General features: G+C 51.1%; 9 protein-coding genes across 9 annotated transcripts; 4 read left to right on the top strand and 5 right to left on the bottom strand.

Moving 5' to 3' along the window:
* Positions 1 to 605: 605 nt before the first annotated feature.
* Positions 606 to 1,913, bottom strand: BO87DRAFT_379492 (short chain dehydrogenase/reductase family). Its single transcript, XM_025624052.1, has 4 exons — positions 1,707 to 1,913; positions 1,399 to 1,633; positions 1,021 to 1,324; positions 606 to 956 (listed from the first exon to the last, which is right to left on the bottom strand). Exons 1-4 carry the CDS (start codon positions 1,734 to 1,736, stop codon positions 737 to 739), a joined length of 789 nt encoding a protein of 262 aa, XP_025476301.1. The 5' UTR covers positions 1,737 to 1,913; the 3' UTR covers positions 606 to 736.
* Positions 1,914 to 2,057: 144 nt separating this feature from the next.
* Positions 2,058 to 3,709, top strand: BO87DRAFT_145890 (deubiquitinase OTU2). The gene is made up of 2 exons (XM_025618143.1): positions 2,058 to 3,447; positions 3,501 to 3,709. The coding sequence occupies exon 1, from the start codon at positions 2,437 to 2,439 to the stop codon at positions 3,439 to 3,441; it is 1,005 nt and encodes a 334-aa protein (XP_025476300.1). The 5' UTR covers positions 2,058 to 2,436; the 3' UTR covers positions 3,442 to 3,447; positions 3,501 to 3,709.
* On the bottom strand, positions 3,502 to 4,561 carry BO87DRAFT_379490 (putative thiol methyltransferase). The gene is made up of 2 exons (XM_025624051.1): positions 3,981 to 4,561; positions 3,502 to 3,900 (listed from the first exon to the last, which is right to left on the bottom strand). The coding sequence occupies exons 1-2, from the start codon at positions 4,482 to 4,484 to the stop codon at positions 3,544 to 3,546; spliced, it is 861 nt and encodes a 286-aa protein (XP_025476299.1). The 5' UTR covers positions 4,485 to 4,561; the 3' UTR covers positions 3,502 to 3,543.
* Positions 4,562 to 4,574: 13 nt separating this feature from the next.
* BO87DRAFT_409430 (uncharacterized protein) lies at positions 4,575 to 5,320 on the bottom strand (the record flags this gene model as incomplete). Its single annotated transcript, XM_025626247.1, has 5 exons — positions 4,575 to 4,680; positions 4,736 to 4,792; positions 4,873 to 4,931; positions 5,118 to 5,199; positions 5,271 to 5,320. 5 exons carry the CDS (start codon positions 5,318 to 5,320, stop codon positions 4,575 to 4,577), a joined length of 354 nt encoding a protein of 117 aa, XP_025476298.1.
* A 636-nt stretch (positions 5,321 to 5,956) lies between these two features.
* On the top strand, positions 5,957 to 8,419 carry BO87DRAFT_341835 (MFS transporter). Its single transcript, XM_025620718.1, has 5 exons — positions 5,957 to 6,064; positions 6,132 to 6,595; positions 6,656 to 7,665; positions 7,768 to 8,142; positions 8,204 to 8,419. The coding sequence occupies exons 2-4, from the start codon at positions 6,211 to 6,213 to the stop codon at positions 8,062 to 8,064; spliced, it is 1,692 nt and encodes a 563-aa protein (XP_025476297.1). The 5' UTR covers positions 5,957 to 6,064; positions 6,132 to 6,210; the 3' UTR covers positions 8,065 to 8,142; positions 8,204 to 8,419.
* A 3,805-nt stretch (positions 8,420 to 12,224) lies between these two features.
* BO87DRAFT_379488 (PE repeat family protein) lies at positions 12,225 to 16,166 on the top strand. The gene has a single exon (XM_025624050.1). The coding sequence runs from the start codon at positions 12,300 to 12,302 to the stop codon at positions 15,978 to 15,980; it is 3,681 nt and encodes a 1,226-aa protein (XP_025476296.1). The 5' UTR covers positions 12,225 to 12,299; the 3' UTR covers positions 15,981 to 16,166.
* Positions 16,167 to 16,372: 206 nt separating this feature from the next.
* On the bottom strand, positions 16,373 to 18,694 carry BO87DRAFT_145541 (gamma-glutamyltransferase family protein). Its single transcript, XM_025618142.1, has 4 exons — positions 18,356 to 18,694; positions 18,280 to 18,298; positions 17,872 to 18,221; positions 16,373 to 17,818 (listed from the first exon to the last, which is right to left on the bottom strand). Exons 1-4 carry the CDS (start codon positions 18,518 to 18,520, stop codon positions 16,532 to 16,534), a joined length of 1,821 nt encoding a protein of 606 aa, XP_025476295.1. The 5' UTR covers positions 18,521 to 18,694; the 3' UTR covers positions 16,373 to 16,531.
* A 407-nt stretch (positions 18,695 to 19,101) lies between these two features.
* On the top strand, positions 19,102 to 21,232 carry BO87DRAFT_409426 (uncharacterized protein). Its single transcript, XM_025626246.1, has 3 exons — positions 19,102 to 19,794; positions 19,863 to 20,181; positions 20,244 to 21,232. Exons 1-3 carry the CDS (start codon positions 19,523 to 19,525, stop codon positions 20,991 to 20,993), a joined length of 1,341 nt encoding a protein of 446 aa, XP_025476294.1. The 5' UTR covers positions 19,102 to 19,522; the 3' UTR covers positions 20,994 to 21,232.
* A 974-nt stretch (positions 21,233 to 22,206) lies between these two features.
* On the bottom strand, positions 22,207 to 23,380 carry BO87DRAFT_400049 (uncharacterized protein; the record flags this gene model as incomplete). The annotated part of the gene is made up of 5 exons (XM_025625492.1): positions 22,207 to 22,329; positions 22,385 to 22,940; positions 22,998 to 23,105; positions 23,170 to 23,225; positions 23,255 to 23,380. The coding sequence occupies 5 exons, from the start codon at positions 23,378 to 23,380 to the stop codon at positions 22,207 to 22,209; spliced, it is 969 nt and encodes a 322-aa protein (XP_025476293.1).
* Positions 23,381 to 25,233: the final 1,853 nt, after the last annotated feature.

Raw genomic sequence — 25,233 nt, 5'->3', positions numbered from 1 at the left:
CGCTGTGAGATCTTTATTCTGTGCCAATAGAGCCCCGCGCTGATAGAGTGAGCGATTTGTCCGGACCAATACCGTTCCAGAAAATCACGACCCCACGCGATCGGTCACCAGAGCTTAGATGGAGGCTGTATAGATGCACCTTTGCGATATAGGAGGGAATTTTCTTAGCCAACGGTTCTAGTGCACACTAGAAATGGTGGCTGACGGCGAGTGAAGATCGCCGCAGCAACCTTCGGCGTGGAAAATGCAGAACATCAGGTTGCTTTTTCGATGTGCGCTGACTGGAGTAGACGATCCCTGGAGATGATATTGAGATTTTCAGAAGGCAAGGTAGGCAAACGCCAACCATTCGCAAATACTAGTGGAAGGTTTGTTGAGGGAGTGAATCCCTTCAGCCATGTTTCTCCCAATGATGAGAGTTAACCGCTCAGCATGACATCCTCCTTTGTCATATGCCAACCATGGGATGATGTCAAGCTCGTTGTTCAGCCTCCAGTCGTATTGCCTTCTTCATGGTAGGGGAGACAAGATGGGTGGCTTGGACTAAGTTTTGAACATTATAATTTGCATGACTTGGACACGGACTGCCAGGTCTACCGCGGATCAAAAAGTTTAAAATGAAACAATCCATTAGTTGGGTTGGACCTTCTGTATGTAGGCTTAGATCAACTCTGCATTGCATACGCATACATGAATTACCCCGAACATCCGTTCCATCTTGCTTACAGCTTACAGTTCAGAGCTTCGCTGCGATTACGCTACCGCCGTCCAGAGTAATAGTCGCTCCATTCACATACGAGCCGGCGCGGCTGCTCAAGAACAAGCACGCACCTGCAACATCCTCCGGGGTACCAATACGACCCAAAGGAATACTTGCCTCGATGGTCTCCCGATGCGCTTCCAAGGTGGCAGCCATCATCTTGCTCTCGAATGGGCCACAGGCCAAGGAATTTGATCTGCGGGTAGTGCCGGGTCAGCCCAAGCGCCGTCGATAAGCGATCATATGGGAGTTACACGTACGTGATGTTCCGTCTTCCAAGGTGGTGTGCCAAGACACGACTCAAATGGTGCAAGCCAGCTTTACTGGCACTGTAGGCAAAGGTTTCCAGAGCCGGAACCCTTATGCCATCAACGCTACCGATGTTGATAATGCGAGCCGGGTCGCCAGATGAGCCGGCTTTCTCCAGTAGAGGGGTGAGAAGCTTGGTAAGGTCGAACACACGATGAAGATTGAGAGTGAGAACTCGTGTCCATGCAGACGAAGGGTATTCATCATACGGGGCACCCCAGTTGGAACCCGAGTTGTTGACAAGAACGTGCAGCTCTAGGAATGTGTTAAGCTAGAGTACTTGGCACACCCCTCTCCCCAAGGAGCAGCACTCTAGGGGCTAGACTTACTACTCTCACGCTTAGCAATTTCTTCAGCCAATCTCTTGACTTCCTCTTCTTTATAGAAGTCGGCAGGGATAGCAGAGGCCTTGCCCGTGCCAAGTGCATTGAGCTCGTTTACAGCTTTATCGCAAGACTTGGCGTCTCGCGACGAGATATAGACAGTGGCGCCATTCTTTACGAAGCCTTCTGAGATCATCCGACCGATTCCTTTGGCGCCACCAGTGACCAGCACGACTTTGCCCTAATCGCATGGTTAGATCTTCAGCTCAGCTGTACAGGCTGAGGCCTCTACTCTGCATCTCCGCAGTACGCACCTTGACGTTGAACAACTGCTGAACGTCCATGATGATGGTCTGTGTGGTAAATATCGTACTTGAAAGTCAGGGAAGTTCAGATAAGTCAGTTTAATAGAAGGATGACCGATTGCAAGAAACTCAGTCAGCCGCACGTGTGAGGTCTGGACAGAGACGCTGATCTACCCCTTATAGATATTACCTTTACCGCCTGAGGGTCCGCCCGGGGATAATGGGGATACCCGAACAACCGGGGATCACTTTACAGTGTCACAAAAGATACCGAGGCTGGGCGGAACGGAAGAACAATGTTGCAGTGCTTCTGGAGTGATTAGTAGTGGCTTGCATGACATGTCAGTGGCAAGAGCCAGCAGGAGTTCAGTCAGTACGAAGTACAGTAATCATAAAGCTGGTAGAGACACCTGAGGCAACTCTCATCATTGCCGGTATCTTATCTCCTCTCGATGGTCGTTCAAAGTAGCCGATGAGCGACCAGGGGATTTGATGCCTTAGGCATCAACATCGAAGGGCCCGATCGGGTGATCCAGAAAAAGTCACGACAGGCTTTGGCGGGGCTGAGCTTCATCCCACTCGTGCATGTCCAGCATTGAACTTCCTACTCTGCCAAGATACCCTTGATTTTATTTTTGCATAGCTGCCCTTCGCGATCATTCAACACTTTGATCCTCGACATTCTTCTAGAGTCATTCATAGAGTTTCAGTTGGACCAGCACATCCCCCGTTTCCCAGGATGGAGGAGCTACAAGCTAAACACCGCAAGGAACAAAAAGATCTCCAGGCTCGAATCACTCAGAAGAAGAAGTCCGCCACGAAGAAGACTCGCAAAGGAGTTAACGATGATTGCGAGAGGCTCCAAAGAGAGCTCTCTGAGCGGCAACAAGCTGAGATCGCGCAACTAAACGGCGAATCAGACCAGCCTGTGGATGGCATCGAAGACCTCAGTCTGAACGAATCCAGCGAAGGGGACCGAAACGCTGATGAGGCTGGTGACTCGCCCGATCAGCAAAATGCAGATACTCCGTCGGAGACAACGACATCGTCGCCTCAAAGCTCTACCCCCGCTACCCCGCAGCCCTCCGGTCCTCGTCCTAAGAAGCCCAATCGCCAGAAGGCCCGTTTAGCACGCCGTGCCGCGGAACAAGCAGCGCAATCGGCGATTGCTGCGGAGGAGGCTGCAAACCAGACCGATCATCGTGGAAATGAGAAAGAGGTCATGGAGGGCGTGTTCAAGCGCTTACAGTTGAAGGAGGTTGACATAAACCCGGATGGACACTGTCTGTTCTCTGCCATCGCATGCCAATTGGACGAGCAAGGCATCGGTCTGAAACCCGACCCGAAGAGGATGATTCTTCAGCCTCCGACTCAGTCTCGCATTGATACCGTGGCTTCGCCTAAGCATGACGGGTATCGGGCGGTTAGAGCTGTGGCGGCAGATTTCATCAGCGACCACCAGGACGACTTTGCACCATTCATGGAGGAGCCTTTGGATCAATATACCAGGAAAGTCAAACTGACAGCCGAGTGGGGCGGACAACTGGAATTGCAAGCGATCGCCAGGGCATATGGCGTCGAGATCAATGTCATCCAAGGAGATGGGAGAATCGAAAAGATCGAACCGGGCGATGTCGAAGAGCCAGGCGACGAAGAGGGAAGCAAGCGGGTTATCTGGTTGGCTTACTACAGACACACATACGGACTCGGGGAGCATTACAACGCACTCTCCAAACATACATAGAGAAGCGTATAAAACAAAAAACGTCAATCAAAGATTAAGCTATTGACAAATCAAGGCAGTGACTCCCATCCCGGCGATACTCTATCTACCGCGGATATGGCCTTACCGGCGGCGCCAGATCGATACTCGGTCTTGAACCTCCCCATTGGCATCCTTGCCCACCTCATGTGTTCGGGCAGGCTGCCAATAAGCCACACGTTCCAGTCCTCGCTCGCTTGGCTCACGGAGAGGGTCTCCTCTGCATCGACCCTGGGCGTCATAAGAGACCTGCTCTCCCGGGTGGCTGAGATGCTCCATGTAAGCCTCCGAGGAAAGACCAAACGGAGGGCCCGGGAGCGATGGGTCCTTGTGCCTTGGGTATTCCAAGCAGATCAAGTTCCCATGTGGCGAAGGTGCTAATAGCTGATTATGCCGGAGCGCCCAGTTAGGTCGCATGGACGGGCTCAACGCGCAAAAGAACTACACTCGAAATCAGTAATCGTTCATCTAGAGAAACACCCGTAGACCGTCGCCTCCTCTAGCGACATCATAAAACTCACCGTATAATCATAAATCAAATCAAAGGAATTCAACCCCAGTCCCAACCTCTCCAACCAATCATCCTTGAAGAAATCTCCCTGCACGAACACCACCTTTCCCCTACCAACCTCCTCATCTCTAACGGGATACTTAGCACTAGTAGTACTTTCCTTCTCCTCCCGCCTACACGCCTCAACCGCCGCAGCACTATACTCCAACCCATACGCATCATACCCGAAACTCGCCAGCAGAAGCACATCTACTCCCCTCCCACAGCCCGGGACTAGCGCTTTCTTGCGGTACTTCTTCCCCTGCGCGTCCGTGGCGATGGCATTGCCAATTGTACCTTGACGCTGCGTCAGGGTATCTTCTAAAGCTGGATTCGGGGCGCCCTTGTCCCAAGGAGGAGTGGGGTTCGCGTTCCAGACTTCGGCCCAGCCGTCGACGTATTTCTCGCCGGGGTATTTGGCGAGCGTGTTGTGGACGGATTGTTGGGCTGCTGTGAGGGTGGGTTGGTCGGTCATGGTGGATTGATGATGGGTGCTAGGTATGTAGATAGGTATTGGCACTAGGTAATTTGGAGGTACGGGGTAAGTAGGTGGTGAGTTATGTTCTCATTCTGGTTGGGTTCGTATTCTGGAACTGTCTATGAGGTTGGTTGGCTCTGGCTCGGACGTGGGGCAAGTGAGTGAGCCGGCGGGTCGTGCTGGAGTGTATCCACTGGACTGGAGGGAGGGGTTTGTCGTCCATAGATAGCTGTTGCTTGGGGATAGACTTGGATGTAGCAGATGTACTGTCAATATGGATAGCTACGTTCATTGTACTGTTCAGTCTGCTTGAGTGACATCGTTGCTGCTTGGGGGTTTCCCGAAAGAGGGGGTTTTCCTAGATCGCATAGTAAAACCCTTTGACATGCCTGGTTTGCTGTCAGGAAGGACGGTCCATCGAGCGATAGTCAGAGCAACGTGGTTCTGAAGGAAGCGATCAATATCTGACCGCAAGAGAGGATATTGAGAAAGTACTGCGCTGGAATAGTGTCATGGGTGCTTTTCTTCTCCCCGACATGACGATCAATACCATATAGAGGAACCCGAGAGCCCTTATCAACGAGCAATCTAGCTCGATCACATCATTGATGTCAATTAACGTTTACTTACGGTAATACACTCGAGCCTCAAAGACTGAGTTCCTGTGATATCATGTACCATGTGCATTCGGAGGTATATACTGTTTCCCTTCCTGTTCCTCATATTATGAGTCCCCACTACCGAGCGGGACATTTAACGTCCGGCTATCTAGCGAGGCTTGACCTCGGCAAAGCACCGATTAGTGCCAAATCAGGGGCGGAAATGACCGCCATCGGATGGGACGGCACCAGTTGGTTGGTCTCTGACTGGCTGGCCCTGAATTTGGCTTTGCCCCCTAGAGTATGGAGGGAGGGTTAGATGCTGCTTGATTCATGGGCTTAGCACACTGACCGAGTACCTGGTCAGTAATTATGGAGTAAACTACACAAATGTCAGACAGTATTTTGCAACTAAAAGGGTTTGACTGCGGTATGCATACTGGCGCCTTGCGTGTGTAGCGGGGTACTATATGCTGCTTGTCAGTTTCAGCTAGATGATGTTATTCTCTCGGTTCTTGGGATAGAATCTCAGCTACCTAGACATACGTTCGTAGAATCAAGAAAGGAAGGTGTAGTGAAGAGATAAGAAACTGGGAAATCGAGCCTGCAGCCTGTGCAGGATCTACTATATCCTTTGTAAGCAAAATCGATCTATCAAGGAATCCTGGATTGTTGAGATCCAATGGCAGGTGCAACCAGAGCAAGTGGGGAAGGCACATACAGTTTTCTGCCCGATTAGGATGAACCAACCCCGGCTGATACAAACTAACTCATGAGCAAAGACGCACCCCAGTCTTCCTCCTCTTCTTTCTTACTCCAAACTTGATCTTTTCTAACTGTCTTATCTGGACCGACCAGCTCGTCTTCCACACTCTCTCACCATTATTCACTTTTATACTTACGACTTATTGACAGTCTATGATGATACTCAGCTCTTATATCTCGTCTTAACAGTCTGTCACTGGCCCCGCCGGCAAGGCTAGTTAGCGCATGCTACTTTCACTTTATTACATGCATGAATTTCTAATCTGTCCCGAGCTCTTAGTGTATCCCTTCTGAAACGAGCCCTATCGTGCTGCTTGGGCTGTTAGCCTCTCATATGGAAAAGCAGTACGGAAAGGAAGATGGCGACAGCAACAAATGGCATCCCTGATGCCGACTTGGTGCAGGTCTCCCCAGCTGGTCATACTCACCCTGAAGCAATACGATCTAATGATGAGATGATCGACGAGAAGCGCGACCCTGACTCCATATCTCAAGGCTCTGACGACTCTCCCGTGATAGAAGGCAAAGACGAGGAATCATATGTCCGCACTACCTTTCCAGATGAAGAGAAAGAAGGTCCGATAGTGGTACCTAGATTGAAACGAAGGGGACTTTTTGGTCAGCTCTCGTTGCTGGCTGAAGTTGAGAACCCCAAGGTATATCCGCGCAAGACGAAATGGTTTATCACATTCGTGGTAGCAGTGGCAGGAGCTGCAGCTCCAATGGGTAGCTCAATCTTCTTTCGTAAGTCAACCATCTCTCCAGTCGTGGCTCAATTTGGTCGTGTCCTTACGTGAATGCCAGCCTCCCTTTCCCAAGTATCAACGGAACTGGGAACCTCAACAACCATAACAAATTTATCAATTTCCCTATACATGCTTAGTATGTCGATCTTCCCACTGTGGTGGTCATCTTTTAGCGAAAGATTGGGACGACGAACGATATACCTCGTTTCCTTCAGCCTCTTCGTCGTTTTCAACTCTCTCTGCGCCATCTCTAGTTCAATAGCTATGCTTATTGTACTGCGAATGTTGAGTGGCGGTGCATCTGCATCAGTTCAAGCTGTTGGTGCTGGAACCATTGCGGACCTTTGGGACCCCCAAGAAAGGGGACGTGCTATGAATATCTTCTATCTCGGTCCGCTGTGTGGACCTCTGATAGCCCCAATTGTAGGAGGTGCTTTAGCTGAACGCTGGGGATGGCGAAGTACGCTTTGGTTTCTGGCCGCCTATGGAGGGCTCACCGTGGTTTTCATCTTTTTTGCCCTTCCAGAAACACTGGCAAACACGAAACTCCAGACACAGGAGGCGAATATCGAGCAAGAGGAAACTATTAGGCGTCAAGTGAGTCGAGTATCCTCTCGACAAGTCGTTCAGTTCACCACTAGGTGGTTGAAGGTCCTCAAGATGGTGTTTCTCGACCCTTTGAAAATCATTCTTTACCTGCGTTATCCTCCCGTTCTACTAACTGTATACTACGCAAGTATCACTTTTGGGTCTCTCTATGTGCTAAATGTCAGTGTTGAGCATACATTCAGCGCTAGCCCATATAACTTCAGTACAATCATCGTTGGCCTACTTTATATACCCAACTCGCTCGGATATGTTGTTGCTAGCACCTTCGGAGGCCGTTGGATGGATAGCATCATGCAACGGGAGGCAAAGAAAGCCAAAAGATACGACGAACATGGAAACTTGGTCTACCGTCCCGAAGACCGGATGCGTGAGAATGCCTGGCTTGGCGCCATGCTCTACCCTGCTGGACTGATCTGGTATGGATGGTGCGCGGATCGAGGCGTGTTTTGGCTTGCACCGGTATGTTCTTGGATGTCTGACACAAAGGGTTTCACACATCTGCTGATGCTTATCCCCTCTGCTTCATGCACTTCATGGCATCTTACTGACAAGATTGTGTAGATGATTGCCAATTTCTTCTTCGGCGTTGGATCGATGCTCATTTTCGGCATGGCAACGACCATGCTGACAGAGTTCATGCCCAAGAAATCCTCTGCAGGTGTCGCACTGAACAATTTTATGCGAAATATCTTCTCCTGCGTGGGCTCAGTTGTCACTGCCCCAATCATCGATGCCATTGGCAATGGATGGCTGTTCACCATTCTCGGACTGGTCGCGTTTGCAAGCAGCTCCGTCCTCTTCGTGATGAAAGTTTACGGGCCCCGATGGAGGAAATCAATGGATGCTCTGAGAACATGACGTCCTTTATGACCAGTCTCGGTCATTGGTACGCTGCGTTGGGTGCCAAACACTGTTACTTGGGTCTAGACACTATTGGTAAGTGTCGTGCTTTGTCATGATCATCATAGACGGTTGCTTAAACACCCTGTGGTACTAGGAGTAAGTCCGCGTCGATATGACAGGTGGAAGTGGCCTCGAATTCGCCAGAGAACGTTTACGTCTTGAGGATACCCAAGAGCATGGTTGTTTATTTTTAGACTTGATGAAGCCCAAGTGAGGCCAGATGCCTCCTGCTAGGCTGTGGCGAACGGCAGCTATCGCCTGGTTTGGAGGACAATAGAGCGCGGAGGTCGAGATCAATAGAATAGCCAAGTCAATAATTAATTGGATGAATTTGGGGTAGTGTCGAGTCTGAGCCTGTGCATTGTTTCATAATAGGTCCCATTGTCAATGTCACTGCCAACAGTGGTTACCCAAGCATGCGCAGACCAAGGCGAGTGTAGTAGATTCTGATAGCTCTCACGCTTCTAGTGATCCTATTCTAGCATCTTACACGGTGATTGGCAGCCAGAACTTCGACAGCACAGGCTGACCAGGTAAGCGCTCAAGCACAAAGTACGCGTATGGTTTAGACGGCAATTTCACCTGACGGGGCCACAGGTGGGGGATTTGCGGATGGAATGGACCAGCAATTCGCACCACCGGGACGAAGCGGAAACATGCATAAGCGGTACCACCAGGTGGATGGATTAAACATCAAGGCTATGGGCCAGGGATGGAGGTGGAATTCCAGCGGGGAGGCAGCCATATCCGGCCCGTTGCATGTTCCAGCGTGGGATGACACCGAAAGTATCGACTAGGGTTTCGGTGGTGGTCAGCAAATGGATTGCCGGAGACAAAAAGAAAGCACCCCATGATGGCAAAATTGTTAAACTTGCATAGAGAGAGAATGTCATTCTGTCGAACCTAATTGTGTGACCATCATCTCTTTGGGCGCCCGTCCGCTACGTGTAGATAGTAGTCTATACTGGGTACCTTACTATACGTACTTAGGTCAGATCTGCGGGCGATCTCGACCTGAACCTGACAGATTCACGCTGTGCTGGCAATAGAAAGATCTAGTAAATAAATGACACGCACATAACGATCTCGAGTATCTGGCTGAGTATTTGAGATGATGGGTTAAGGCAGTTGCGATGGCAATAGATAGATTGGGAGGGGGGTGTTGACGTGGAGGGTGTTTGTGCCAGAGGGAGAAGGCATCGGTGCTGGCTGATTGGGATGATTGGGAATTGGGGTTTGTATAGACCCGAGCGGGGGAGCCCATCAAAACACAACACTGTCTGCGCGAGCTGCAATGCTGGGCAGCTTGCCTGATGGGCAGGTAGCCAAGGGAGAAATGGAGGGTCTCGGAGGAATGGGGTTAGTTAGCATCACGATTTAGTGTGCTCCGTAGCTTGCAGCCATTTCCATTCACCTAATCACTAATGACGCCTCCTTCAACGGGCCTGGATGGGGGGCGTGCACTGGTAGCCACTCACCGGCTGCCAGAACAGCAATGCGCCTCACTTATCGGTGGATGCGACGAGTCCGGCTTCTTTTCTTGCCCACCGCCCATGATCTGGACCTTCCTCGGAATTATTGAATCAATCTCTCGATTATTACTCGGAAGTAATCGCGATGCGGATTTGGGATGACAGATCTTCCCATCGTGGATCGGGAAATTTTCATCGGGATTGGAGACACGATGGACGATTTTATTTTCGCCGCCCTTCTTCATGGTGCCTGAGAGGAATTGACCTCTTGTTGAATGAAATCATGAATAGTCAAGGCACTTGAAAATGATTCAAACTGAAACCCGATCGAAAGAAATTCCCACTATTCCTGGTTGGGCGGTCCAGTGATCTGCGGCTGCTGAATTGTCCGGTGGAGTTTCGAATCCGGCTTCACTTTCCCTCCCTCCCCTCTCTCTTTTCCTTTCCTCACCATTCCGCCAGGCGTTTGTTTTTCCATTGACCCTTCTGGCTTGCTTCGTTTTTGCTTCGATGGTTCTTCATCAGTACCAGAAGTACGAATTGACCAGGTTTCTGGAGATCTTCATCTCTCCCTCTCTCGCGACTAGCTTTCCCTCACCCCCCCCCCCCCCCCCGTCATCTCGGTGATGGGGAAGTGATGCTGTTGTCGATGATTGATCGCCTTTACCCACCGAACGGTGCACAGTCACAACAGTAATCCTTACCCATGGCCATAACATTCGCACCCTAGTTACACCCAACCACCCCTAGCTTTTTTCTTCCCTGACCAGGGACCTAGTCTCGCTACTCACGGACCATGCGTCTAATTTACTACTATTGCTGCACCAGCCGTTGGGCATGAATGATTATGATACTGGTGCTCCGGCTATGTTGATGAGGTACACTCGACAGGTCGGAGTAACCATGGGCAATGCCCTTTACACTTTCGATGGCTTTTTTTGTTCTCTCGCCTTTCATTATCCCGGATGCCGGCATGATTGGCTGTATTAGAATGCTCACTCATTGGGCCTAAGATCAATCATTTGACCTTGCATGCTCAAGGCGCAGGTCTCTATCGACCCCCCAATTGCTTTTTCCTCTCCCACTGGGTTTACGACCCCGTACAAAGTACTTGCAGAGCATTGGCTAATAACGATACTTTTGAACTATCTATGCAATACTTCTGCCCGCAAGAGGCCAAATAAACAAAAGGAATTGACACCAGATGGAGAAAAAAAAAATTAAATCACGAAAGCACTTTTGATGGAGCTGTGGCACCACCCCCACCACACTAATGACACACCCTACGGAGCACCCAATTCCCTATGGTGTTGCTATCCTATCTGGACCACAATTGCCCATCCACTCCCCGCCGCCACCTGCTTGCTAGTTGCGACTGCATGCTTCTGCTGCAGATGGTGCTCCGCCGGTTATCCCCTTGCCCCAGTGATGCTTCCGGAAGAGGACCCTCTTTCTATGTCCGTCCGGGAGGGCCATGGGGCCCGTGAGACGTGGCCCAATGATACGAGATGCCGTCGGGCAGTTCGTTCATGACGTCCCCAGCCCCAAGCCCGAGCCATTCCTGGACAGTGACCCATTGCACTGGATAGCGAATGCCCTACTATACGTCGCCTCGTCTTCGTCCTCGAAAAGGAACCACAATGTTGTTGGCGGACCATCGGGCCTATGCCCTTTTTGCCCTTTGCGCTTCCAACCTCTCATACCCCAGCGTTTGCTTAACCCAGCAATTACACAGCACCCCTCGTTTCGCATTCCTTTTTCTTGCGTTGCCCCTATCTTTGGGTTTTCTTCATTCGCCTTCCCCCCTGTCTTCTGCGCCTTGTCTAGACATTCGACAGGCATATGTCATATTTCCTTCAATAGATTTATATCCGCTTGTTACTCCCGTTTCACAAAGAGGTCATCAGAGACCCAAGAGACGCCACTGATCCGATGCCATGGGTAAAAAAGGAAACAACAAGAAAAAGAAGAACAACAACAACAATAATAAGCAAAGGCTCCCCGTAAACGACAATCAACTGTCCAAAGAGCAAACCCTTTCTCCCGATCCCACCCCAGAGGCACCCGTTGATGTCGGAGAAAATGGAGCAACGCCCGGTCCAGTATGCACAACTTCCCAAGTTTGAGTACCAGACTTTCGAGCGTCACTATCAGACCTTCGACCGTCAAACTTTTAGCTTTTCATATTACCCTGTCAATACTGCATCTACGGATCATCTGACGCCGCCTAAGGATCAGGACAATAACAACAACCCCGTCGAACCAGATAATGCCCCGGCCGCCGAGACTACCCCTACAGAAGGATCCGATAGTGCCCCCGCTGATGGCTCAACGTCTCCCGAGTCTGAAGGTATGTTGTACCTGCCTGTGATACTACCTTCTGGCCTGAAACACTTGTTATCATATCACCTCACGTGATTGTTATCATCCTTTGCTTCCTTGTACTAAGCTTCATCAGGTGCCACCGAAGCAACAACGCCACCACCAGAGGCTGAAGAGACCTCCAACGATACGACTGCTGAAACAAAAGAGGAAGGCGAGAGTCCCGCTCCAGAAGCAGACGAGTCCACCCCACCGCCGGAAGATAGTCCTCTCAGTGATCAACCTGTTGAGGATGCACCAAAGGACATAGAACCGGAACCAGTCGAAGCAGACGCTGCACCGGCGGATGTAGATGATACACCGCCCGAGGAGAACACTGAAGCCCCCAGCAATGGTATGCCTGATGTTGATCTCAGTTCCCAAAGTCAGCTGACCTTACACTTAGAGGATGACTTCATAGAATGTGACCCTACTGCAAAAGATGACAATGTCGAAGCCGAAAAAGGAGAAGCCGAACAACAAGCGGCTGAAGACGCCAAATCCGGGGATGAGGAAACGCCAGCGGAAGCAACGACGGCCGACTTGATCGACGTAGATAAGGACGGGGAGAACGCAACAGAACAGCCACCGGCAGACAGTAAAGAGGGCGAGGCTGAGCCCCCTGCTGAGCCCCCTACCAACGACGAGGGCACCGAAGCCAACAGCGGCGATGCATCGCCCGAAGAACCGGTCGCAGATGCGGAGGAGGCTCAAGAGCATGAGGCTGAAGCACAACCCGAGCCTGCGCCAGAACCCACGGAAACTCCTGTCGCCCCAGAAGGACAGGAGAATCAAACTCCAGAGGAACAACCTGGTCCCGACATCACAGAAACTGTGGATGAAGCACCAGCAGACGAGGGAACGCCAGATTCGACAGAAGATTTAGCGGCGGACAATGCCAACGTTGAACCCGAAGCGGAGCCAGCAAATGCAACTGAAGAGGCACCGGAAGAACCGGCCGCTGCGCCCGAAGAGTCACCTGAAGAGGCCGCACAGCCTGAAACAACCGATGAGGCCTCAGCAGAAGTTGACTCCGGCGAAGCGCCAGCCGAAGAGTCTACCGAAACACCTGTAGCTGAAGAAGATTCTGCTGAGACACCTACCGAGACACCCGCCGAGACACCTGCTGAGGAAGCCGCTGTCGTGGAAGAACCCGCCGGAGAAAGTGTTGCAGAAGGACCTCCGGCTGAAGAGCCCACCGCGGATGATACAACAGACGTACCGGCTGAGGAAACTACAGAAGCAGCAGAACCTGCATCAGAACCCGCCGCGGAGGAGGCAGCAAGCGAGGAGGTATCTCCTGAGGAAGCCACGACTTCGGAGTCAGTCGAAGAGCCTACCGATGAAACTCCAGCGGCAGCGGAGACTACTCCGGAAGCAGCAAGCGAGGATGAACCGGTAGATGTTCAAGAGCCAGCTGGCGAAAAGCCGACCGCGGAAGTAGTTGCAGAGGAGCCTCCCGCGGAGGCCGCAGCAGAAGAAGTCCCGGCCGCTGAGGCCGCAGTCGAAGAAGCGACTCCGAACGAAGATGCCGAGGGAGCCGCACCGGACTCCGAGGAGTCTCCTGCTGATCTCGCCGAGGATGCGCCAACAGAAGAGCTAGTTCATGTCGAAGAACCCGAGCAAGTAACAGAAGAAGCGGCCCCTGAAGAGACACCATCGACTGAGGAAGTGCCAGCAGAAGAGGGTGTCGGTGAAGTTCCTGAAGACGCTCCCGCCGAAGAGCCGGCCACAGAAGCGGTGCCCGAAGAATCCGCTCCTGCAGAAGAACCTATCGCTGAAGAACCTGCAGCCCCAGATGAGACACCTCCTGAACCTGCGCCTGAGACTGCCCCAGTTGAAGAGTCTGCTCCAGTAGAGGCCGCTGCTGAAGAGGAAGTTCCTGCTGAGGAGCCTATCGCCGACGAGCCCGCTGCTTCTGAAGAGCCCGCGATTGAGGAACCTGCTGCTGTTGTTGAACCTGAAGCCGAGGCTACCGTTGAAGAATCAGTACCGGCTGAGGATCCTGCACCCGTCGAAGAAGCTGTCGAGGTGCCCGCCACCGAGGAACCTGTTACCGTTGAAGAGCCAGCCGCCGCTGAGGAACCCGTCGCCGACGAGCCTGTCATTGAAGAGCCCGCTGCCGAAGAGCCTTCCCCTATCGAAGAGCCTGCCCCGGTGGAAGAAACTGTCGAGGAGCCCGCCGCCGAGGAGCCCGCACCAGCTGAAGAAGAGCAAATTTCGGTTGAAGAACCTGCTCCCGAGGAGAACACTGCCGCTGAAGAACAACCGCCGGCAGAAGAGTCTTCGTCTGTGGAAGAGGTTCCCGCTGAACGAGCTGTTGACGAACCCGCTCCAGTGGAAGAACCCGCTCTAGTAGATGAGCCTGCCGCAGAGCAAGAGCCTGAAGTAGAAGAAGCTACCCCTGCTGAAGAACCCGCTGTGGTCGAAGAACCTGCTACAGCGGAAGAGGCTATTCCTACTGCAGAAGAGCCTGCCCCGGTGGAGGAGCCTGAAGAACCTGCTCCAGCGGAAGAAGCTACTCCTGCTGTGGAAGAGCCTGCTACTGTAGAAGAGCCTGCCGCCGTGGAGGAACCTGCTGCTGCAGAAGAGCCCGTTGCGGAGGAGGCTGCTGTGGCAGTCGCCGCCCCGGCTGAAGAGCCTGCTGCCTTGGAAGAGCCCGCTCCTGCTGAAGAGCAGGCTGCCGCTGAAGACCCCGCTGCTGTTGAAGTACCCGCAGAAGATATAGCTCCTGCTGAGAGAGCCGTTTCTACCGAGCCATCAGAAGTCGCAGCACTCCCGCCGGAAGAACAAGGCGAAAGCGAAGGATATGAAGCAGATCCGAGCTCAGAGCCGTCAGAAGGAACCGAGGCTAATGGTTCTTCAAGAGGTGAGATTCTAGGCGGAGCCATAGCCGGGGCCACAGCCGCCGCCGCCGTCACCGCAGCTGTCCACCGTAAAGATTCACAAAGGAAGCACAGAAGATCACCCGACGCCGACTATGATCGGAAGGAGTCTAGGAGCTCTTCTGATGGTCATCGCTCACAAAGGCGAAAGGGTGAACGTATTAGTATCATGGGGCGATGGGCACAAGCTTTACAGGACTCCAAGAAGATGCACGAAGAGAAGCAGAAGCAAAAGATTCAGGTCATCGAGAAAGAGCGTCGCTCTTCGGACCGTGGAAGTGAGAGGGAAAAGGACAGGCAGCGGGAGCGTGACCGGGATCGCGACGAGCGGAAACGGGAACGGGAACGAGAGTACGAACGCCAACGTGAGCTCGAGCGTGAGCGCGAGCGCGAACAAAGACGGCAAGAACGCGCGCGCAGACAACAAGAACAAGAGCGTCTGCAACAAGAGCAAGAGCGCAAACAACAAGAGCAAGAGCGCAAACAACAAGAGCGTGAACGCAGACACCGAGAGCGCGAGCGCGAACAACGTGAACAACTTGAACGGGAGCGGGAGCGAGAACGCGCAAAGCGCTCTGAGCGAAGCGCAAGATCAAGGAACTTGGAACAATCCGAACGATCTTTGAGCGGAAAAGAGAGCGCACCCACCAGGTCACACCCACGGTCAGATCACTCTGGAAGCCAGGACCGCGAGCGCAAGAGCAGCTCTTCGTCGCGCCACACCCAGTCCACAGAACCCAAGCCTCGCTTCTTCCTGAAGTATATGGAGGGTCAGTCAGACACCAATGGTCCACTTCTGAAGATCAACGCTGCCAAGGCCTCCGCTAACGTCTACAAAGACCGTGAGAGAAGGTCCTCCTCCCACCAGAGTCAACGTCAATCGCAAGACGGCAAGAGCAGCAGTGAGCGCTCCAGTCGACCACGTCCCGAGGACGACGAAGAAGCTCGAGCTCGGCGTGAAGCTCGCAAAGAGCGCAAGAGGATGGAGATGGAGCAGGAAGCAAGGGCAAGGGAAGAACCCGAGCAACGTCGCCATCACCGTAGTAGCGGAGAACATCGCCATCGTCATCACAGACATCGACGTGAGCCGTCTCCACCACCCAGTGGACCTTCCAAGCTGAAGACTCTCTTGGGTGCGATTGCTGCCCACTGATGATAGCTTGCTTGGGAAACCAAACTTATTACCCTTGTGGTAATGCTGACCCTTCGCTTTCTTCCTTCCCCCTGTCAGTTCGATGTATTTATTTATATTCTGTTTTCTTTTGGCTAATTTTCTTTGCCATTTTTGCGCAGCAGATTCACAGCATGCATGCATCAGCGGGAATAGCATATGGTTCGGGGTGCTTGTGACCTTTTTATGAAAGCATTTTAGCCTATTTCGGTTCTATTCTCATGTATCTTACGTTTGATGTATGCTGTATGCAATTGATGATTGTGATGATTAATATGACTATCTTTTCTATACGTGGACTTATATTTTACTTCTAATGTTTTCTTCTCTTCTCCTTTGAAAAGTGCTATTGCTGCGATGAAGCGTATGAATATCAGCGGGAAGTTTCGGCATGTGTTCCTCTCATCTTATGGGATTCTAAGCGCGCTGTGGAATATCTCTGAATCAGATATAGTTAGGCTGCATTGGCACATTCTAGGATAAGTATCGTCTCAGCTCGTAACAATGAGGTTCTTAACCACCGGAGTAGGACTTCACAGGGCTGGAATCGCCATTCCATCACCTCTCAAATCGCTACCAGCACTGTACACCAGCTTCCCATCATTATAGTGACAACGAATGATTTGTCCACGGCCAAACATGCCTCTCTTCCATCCAGCCAGAACCTCGACCTGATGGCCCAGCTTCTTCAGGTCCTCAACCGCAGCATCGCTGACGCCTTCCTCAACATAAACTGTTCTGTCGATGGGCTTTCCATCATCGGCGGTCCCAGCGGAGATGCAGATTCGAGGGGAATCGAGCGCAGCTTGAGGGTGGTAGTTGAATGCAAGCATATTGAGGAGGACCTGGACGTGTCCTTGTGGTTGCATGAAGCCGCCCATCACACCATATACCGAGTGCAGAGATCCGTCGGAGACGTTGGTGATCAATGCGGGGATGATAGTGTGGTAGGGTCGCTTGCGCGGGGCCAGAGCGTTCGGATGCCCGGGGGTCAGCGAAAAGTTGGCACCCCGGTTTTGGAGGGTGAATCCGCATCCCTTTGGTATGATACATGTTCCGAATCCACCATAGTTGCTGTTGATGAAGGAGATACCGTTTCCTTCTTTGTCTGTCACTGCGAAGTATACCGTGTCACAGTGGTTGTGGGCTGGACTGCCATGGTCAAGGATATCGGATGCCTTGTCAGGGTTGAAGAGCTTGGCACGCTCCGCGAGGTATTCGCGGGATATAAGTTCCTTGCTTGGGACCTTTTCCACGTCGGGATCGGTGACCCACCAGGACGCATCGGCAAATGCAATGCGCAGGCTTTCGATGATTGCGTGTAGATATTCGGCGGAGTTGTGCTGTGCCTCGGTGAACTTTGGGATCTTTCCGGTGCGCTCTAGTTCCTCGAGAATACCCAAGGCCATAAGAGCCACGATACCCTGTCCGTTTGGTGGATGCTCCCATATCTCCACTCCCTGGTTAGCCTCGCCGGTTGTACCGGCGGCCTGCTTCTCTACGATATCCTGACCGGTGAATTTGAGGGAGATGGCTTCTGTTTCCTGGCTTCCGGTTTCGGCGTGGAATTTCAGGTCTTCCAGGGTGATATAGCCTCCCAGGTCCTGGACGACTTTGACAAGTTCTTCTGCAACACGTCCTTCGTAGAAGCCCTTCTTTCCCTCTGCGGCAAGCGCTCGGAATGTCTTAGCCAGTGTGGGGTTTTTCAGGATTTCTCCGGGGAGAGGGCTCCGAACACCGTTTTCAGCGTTCGGGTCAGCTTTGAGCATCTCATGGTAGTTTGGCGATGCTGCGCGAATCAGGTGCTCGCTTTCGTGCCACTATAGGGAGTCAGCTAGTTGTATAAGTCGGGCGAAGCGAAAGATGAGCTTACAAAGAAAGATGCCAGCTCCGAGACAGGGAAGCCTTCCTCACCAAGTTCGATAGCAGGACGCAAGATCTGCTCCAGAGAGAGTTTTCCACTACCGAACTTCTCCACAGTATCAACCCACCCTGCCGCTGCACCGGGAGTAGACACAGCGAGGACGCTGGTCATTGGTATTTTTCCAGACTCATCGGGACCAAGGTTCAGATCCTTCCTGACCTTTTCGAGGGTCGCATTGGCAGGATAGCGACCAGAGCCGTTCAGTGAATGGACTTTCTTCGTTTTGGCGTCATAGAAGAGACAGAACATGTCTCCACCGATGCCTGTGGATGAGGGTTCTGTAATATTCAATGCCGCAGCTAGTAGACACATTTCTCTTAGTTTCATCTCCTCTCAAAAGTCACTTATTGTACTGACCGACAGCTACAGCAGCATCCTTTTAACAAAATCAGCATTAAATTTCAGAAGATGGCGGGGTTCCTCCAGAACGTACGGCGGCATTGCCTCCTTCACTCAGGATTCTGTGGCCCGCGGCGGCCGCCAATGGCTGAGTACAGGTTACAATTCCTTTTGTGCTATGTACAGTACTTCTCCGACTGGCGAAAGGGACAAAATCGGGGTTGAGCCGAGAATAGACTGCTTTGGAGTTCAATGGCATCTTGATGGCGTGATCGGGTTGTGTCTGCGATGTGGGAGGGGGTCTCGCGGAGGAATGGGTTCAGCAGAATAGTCAAGTACAAGTATTAGAGAAGGAGGAAGAAACACAAGGCAAGAAGTATATTTGTCACTAAGGATCCGGCTAAGGGATACGATAGAGGCGATCAGTTATCCTCGGAAAATGCCCCGACTTCCCCGATAAGATAGAAATAATGACTCCAACTGCCTGGTGGGGTAAGATGAGTCTCGCCCCTCCTTTTGGCCGCCGTGGAGGGAGATGCTCGAGTCCATCCTTAGGCGTAGAGGTACCATCCACGGCCAATTGAGTTGATAAAACATAGTAGATGTATTACAGATTTCTGACTATAATGATGCCACCTTCATTCTCTTCATTGAGTCTAATATTGCAATAGAAAGTGGAAGAAGAGAGAAACTGAGCAAATGCGGAGGAGCGGAGAAGAGAGAGAGAGATGCACCTTCCCGAAGAGGAAAGGTGTGACACCTGACTGGCGGCCGACGCGTGACCCCAACAAGGCATGACGTTGGGAGAAGTTGATGCAACCAACATCGTTCCCGATCTATCTCTTCCACGAGGCATGTTGGATATGACTCGTCTGCCTCGAATATAATAAGGACCGCCCTGAAGGTTTCGGTTCCACGTTGGGATTCCCCATCTGACCCAGCAAAATCGCCCACGGGTTCTCGATCGCCGAGACGAACCACTCTGCTGTTGATCTTCAGGACCCGCGCCGAATACGGAGCGGAGCTGGATGTTTCCCTGCCGTATCATCCCACTGTAGCCTTCAACAGGCTTCTGGTGCTTCTTTGGACGTTTGATATACTTATAATAGCCCAACTAGACTGATCTGGCTTGCCTGTCTCACTTCTAGTGCTCAATTCTTGTTGCTCGTTCATTCAGGTTGCTGCCAGTTAGCAAGCCTCTTCGGAACCTGTGCATCTCTTTCCCCTCCGCCTGTGCCATAAATACTTCCCTCGAAACAGGATGGTGGTTTTCATTGACTTCGACGACGATGCGCTTAGCCCGCATCATATCTCGGGTCCCTCCAATCCCTTCCTACATCCCTACATAGAACCCAAAAAGCCTGGGTTATCCGAACTATTACCTGTCAAACCGGACGAGCCGCATCGTGCAGCGGATGTATCCGCGGACAGTGATCGCTCCGCAGACCCGTTACACAGCATTTCTCCCATCTCTAAAGCGCCACAACAAAATCCAAATCGGAATGCTTTCTCAGCTGCTCTGAGCTGCTATCCGTATGAGACACTTTGAACCAGGCCGCTCCAGTGTCTGGTTCGGTATGGTGTGCTGACTGCGGATACAGGATTATCAAGACAATTGCTCGCTCGGTGGATTTGAATACTCTACACGCCCTTTCACGAACATGTCGTCAATTCCACGCCAACCTCTCTCCCTATCGCCAGCAGCTGGTTAAGCAGACCTTGCGTTGTGAGAATGAGTATATCGAGACACTATCGGACATGTTGGACAGCGGAGCTTGCATTCCCGACAGCGTCAAGTCGGTTATGCGTTTGCTCAGCCAGAATGCCAGAAGCTCCGGACGCCTGACCAGTGGCAAGATTTCCAAATGCGCCCGAGATATGGTGGCCGAATGCCGTCGATGTTCCAAGGTTGTGTGCCGGGTGAGTCTGCTCCACCAAGCTCTGTGTCGTCCCATTCCAATACTGATACTGGTACCATGTAGAATTGCGTTATCAAGCCTCCATCCAGCCACATGCTCAGACACCGCATTCGTCGTCTCTGCACCACTTGTCGCACGGCCCCTCTGAATGAGCTTATCGAGCAACCCTACGAACATGCTCATCCACAGAACATCTACACACATGCGCCTTCTCATCCTCCTCGGTCCATAATCTCGGCATTCCAACGTACGCCTTGCTCCTGCGATGATGCTATATGGCTTTGTCATCAATGCGGACATCAAGTACGCAGCAGCGATACAACCTACCGACGGGTATGGACATGGCGCACCCGTTATAGTACCTATCTTGGCGGCCTCGGCACTGGGATTGGAGAAGGCTGCCAAGGCGTCAAGTGTGGTCGCGGAGAGGATTGCCTCGCAGCCCAAGAGATTGAGCTTGAGGTAGAATGCGAAGCGGACGAAGCTTCAGGGAGCCCCCCTGACTATGGCCGCTACTACGAGCATCGCCACAGCCAGAGTCCTCCACGGCATCACAACCACTCCCATGACGACTGGGAGCATCGTGAGGAAGAAGAGCCGGGTTACTTTCGACAGGAGATTATCGGCATCGGAGGCCGCGTCAAACACAAGGCGAAAAAACGAGTCACGGTGGGTGCTTGCGTAGTAGAGCATGAAGATGAGCGTGAAACAGGCGAGTATCTTACTAGAGAGGAGCGGGGACAGCATCGAAGCTGGTGCGGATGGTGTTGGCGAGTCATTCCGGCCAGAGATGAGCTGTGGAACGTTAGATGACATTACGACCGTTAGCTAGATGAAGTAATTGCCACGGGCTTATGTAGCGAACTTGTCTGGTGGGCGAACATAGGATATGAAATCCTGGATATTATTGGACTTTTGGCTGGAACTCAGTGTCCTCCGGTTTGTTGAACTGAGATAGTTTCATGGCTTGATAGACATGCCTAGCAACAGTCACTAGTCGATCATTCCTGAAATTATGAATGTCAGCATCGCCCAGATTATTCTGAGCAGAGTATCTTTACCAGTGCCTTCGTCAAGAATTCCATGTAGTACTCAGTGAAAGACTTACCAGCAATGCAGAGCCTTCTAAGAAGCCCCGTTAATTCCAATTCGTCAAACCAAGTTAGTTATCTAACTAAAATATTGTATCAGGAACATTATCAGAGTAACTACCAGAAGAATTATCGAGAGAATTATGAGAAAAGTTACCAGGCATAAGGTGTAGAATAGATAGGTCTTGCAGCAAGAAGTGAAGTCTATACTAGTATACAAAAAAAGTGTTCTATAAGGAAAAGAGCAGCACATTGTACAAGGTTGCATAGGAAAGAACCAGTAAAAACAAAAAGAAAAAATCATTGGCTCAAATAAAACATCAAGACAGAACAAAAAAGAAACCATCAAGCTAGCATAACTCAATAAGTATAACATGACATATGGACAATCAGTGCACGTTGCGAAATAAGAAAGCCACACAACATGGGTATATAATCAATCATAAAGACCCCAAATGGACGCCATCCAGTAGCCGGGTAGCCAAATTGCAGACCAGGGCTTTTTTCTCCAGAACAAAGGAAATATGTGCAGATAGACAAAGGAAACGATAACAAGGATTGATAAACAGATCAATAACGGGATGAGGCCACCCTTTTCTTTGGTGGCTCGTTCCCATGGCCTCATGGGCCTGGTAATGCCAACGTCAATGCATGGCGGCATTAATGTCGTATTATGGTTCATTTGAACGGTGCGAGACCGGCTTGACGGTGATGCTGCGTGGTTCTCTTCTTCTCGTACAATCGCATTATTCCCGGTCCGCACAGATTAGGAGTACCAGAGATATGCATACATATCACTGCGTGTCGTCCAAAGGGAGGGCGAGTATTAGCGTATCAGTCGTATTGGAACATGGCTCATAAGCCCTAATTAGGCACCGGCCTGTCGTCGGTGGTGAAAGATGAGGATTATCACCGCCTGTTGGCTTTGTTGTTGCTCATATCGCCCATGACTTCCAGTTCATTGCGGGTGGGTATGAAGCGGGAGGGAGGACGTGTTCGTCGTAGGTCAGGCTTGGGCTCGCTGACCAGCTGGGCGATGGATAGGGGCAGTGGATAGACTGCAATGGGAAATTAGCGATGATATTATGGTGGATGTCTCTCAGATTGACATACCGGATGAAGGAGGCTTTCGGTGAGAGGAAGGGGCATCATGCTTAGGGACGGGAGGCTGGTGTCTGGCTGTTCCCAGCAGCGCATATTCGACTGCATGGACATTGGCGAGGAAGTCAGGTCGGGTTCCATGAGGCTCTCGGGATACGGCTCAGCGACCGTAACCGGTGTGGAGACGACAGACGAACGGGAGTGAGAGTGCACTGATAGGGAAGTGCCATCCGAGAGAGGAGATGGACACGTTTCCGGGGTAGCGTAGTACCGACTGTCTTCTACGGACTCGTGAATCTGATGGGGGCCTTGGTACAAAGGAGTCTGGTGTCCAGATGTAATTTCGACACTATTCCACATCAAGCCGCAGTCATTGGAGAGGTCTGGGTGGATGGCAGGCGCCACGAGGGCACCAACCGACATGGCATTGTGTGGTTGGGTGACGGCCAGGTACGGTGTTTGAGTTGAGGGCATAGACGTGGTGGCAGAGACATAAGGCTCAGAGATGATGGGAGTCCGGCTCTGCTGGTGCCATTGGGCAGTCCTGTCCATCTGTGCTTCCAATTCGCTGAAGGTAATCGTCAGTAAAGGTGACAAGCAAGCCTTTGTGGCAGGAAGTACTTACTGTCTTTCCATGTGACGGGCGAGAAGGTCAGGGCGATGGAATGCCTTTTTGCAGTGGCTGTGGGTACAGCGGAATAGGGCTTCAGGGTTGTGGTTCAGCTCATGGCGTCTGTAAGATTTTTGTTAGCATACCAATAAGGCAAGATTATTGCGACACAAGTGCAACGGCTTACCTTCGGTGCTCGGCTCTGGTGAAGACCTGAATTGAAGGGTCAGCTTGTGTCCAAATCTGTGAGACAGCAACCTCGTGGTACCAACCTTGTTGCAGCCTGGGTATTCGCAAGCATGCACACGCTTTCCCTTCTTCGCTTTGCTGATGCGATGCGTAGTTGGAGTGTAGGTGATGGGGAGAGGGATCTCCGATTGAGTAGTGCTTCGACGCATTGTTCAAGTTTGTCTGCCTGCTTGGTGTGTCTGATGGTGCTGTAGAAGGTATCGGATGTTGTTGTAGCAGGAGTAGGATTGGTAGTAGTAGTTGTAGTTGTTTGAGGTTTGAGTTGTTGGAGTCTGAAGGATGAAGAGGCAGGAAGAGGCTTTGATCTTATAGAGTTGGTTGTGATGGAGTGAGGATAGACAGGATTGAGATTGGCGAGTGAGCGATTGATATAGGATTTGGTTCCTGAAGGAGGCTATCCCCTGATCATTCTGTAACAGACCCAGAACTTGTCAGGAACGGGATAGACATGTGGTAAGTGTGGAGATTGGGGGTTAGAGTGGGAGGTGGGCTGTGATACAGCTATACTAACAGAATTGGGGAACAGACCAGGGTGAGATCAGAACGGACGAGGCAGGGAAAATGCCTCGCATCTGCAGGCCGGATTGGGGCAGTGAGATTAAGATGGGGAAAAAAATAAAAAGAAGAAGGAAAGTGACGATCTGAAACGGGCGGAATGGTGGCGGAGAGGCTGTCAGGGTGGATAGTCTAGAGGGAGGAAAGCAAAAGTGATATAGAAGCACCACTGGATGAGGCTAGACCTGGGTTGAACCACTAACTACTACTTAATTACTTAACTTGGTATTTTTCAGTCCTTCCCGAGCGATCGCCGGGGAAAGCGAAGGTGGGAAAATGATTTGGAAACATAGTAACAAAATAGTAAATAGAATAAATTGGAAATTTAAATGTAATATTATGGTAATATGGAAAAATCATTAAAATAAATCGTGCAGATAATAATAATAACAACGATAATAATAATAAGAATAATCAGAGATAAAAATAAATACGACAATGCGATTATCGTCCAATCTCCTTCAGGCTCTGCACCAAGGGAGGGAGGGAAAGAAAAAAAAAAAAAAAAATGTACCTAAGGCAGTAAGCGAGAGAGCCAGTGCACTGCAGTTTGATGATCAGTTTGTAGGGTGATCACAGCAAGCAACCACTCAGGACTAGCCCTGCTACCATGGCTATGTTAGACTTAGACTACTACTTTGACTTCCACCAGGTCAGATGGAGACGGAACCGTGAATCCGCTCTCCCCAGCGAGGCTAACCGACGCTGCCAGTGTGTCTTTACAAAAAGTGGGAATCAGAAAGTGGAATGGATCCATTCCTGTCATCTCTTTCCCGATCAGGATTTTTCAGTTAAATTTAATTGATCCGGTAAGAAAAGGAAATAATGTAAAATAAAATAAACAGTCAGACAAGACCAAATAGGGAGAAAAGAAAGAGGGAAAAAGCGGCAGGGCGCTTTTGTCATACTCACTTGGCAGGAACGATGGGTTTCCCTCTTTAGGCTTGGTTAAATCCATCATTACTATGGGGCCCGTTGGGCGAACGGGCAAATGACAGCCGCCATGAGGCCAACATCCCTTTCCCCTTCAAGCGACTACTTGGACTAGCAAGTCCTAATGGTGTTGCGGCTGAGGCACACTGCAGATTGGAGTTGAAGAAGAACCCGCCCTGTATCGTCGAATTTTCTCGGCAGGAAAATAGGACGAACAAAAACAAAAAAAGAAAAAAAAAGAAAAGAAAAGAAAAAAAAAAAAAAAAGTAACAATAAAAAATAAAAACATCTAACCTACCTCGTTCGTCTAATTCAAGTCTAACTGACTGACCAACCGAATACTCATACTACAACGGCTCCGTTTGTTGTTGGTTTTTCTACTACCAGACTCCACTTGCATAAGCTGAGCCATGGTTTTCCAGATCTCCAGTCCCGGCCGGCACGAGAAAATCAGAAAAGGGAAAGTTAGGCTTCTCGGGTAATCCAGCCAGAGGCACACTCACTCGCTCACTCA

This window comes from Aspergillus neoniger (genome assembly GCF_003184625.1).
Source record: "Aspergillus neoniger CBS 115656 unplaced genomic scaffold BO87scaffold_33, whole genome shotgun sequence".
In the NCBI taxonomy this organism is placed as follows: Eukaryota; Fungi; Ascomycota; class Eurotiomycetes; order Eurotiales; family Aspergillaceae; genus Aspergillus; species Aspergillus neoniger.
The sequence above is the reverse complement of the archived record's forward strand: the minus strand, read 5'-3'. Positions and strand labels throughout refer to the sequence as shown.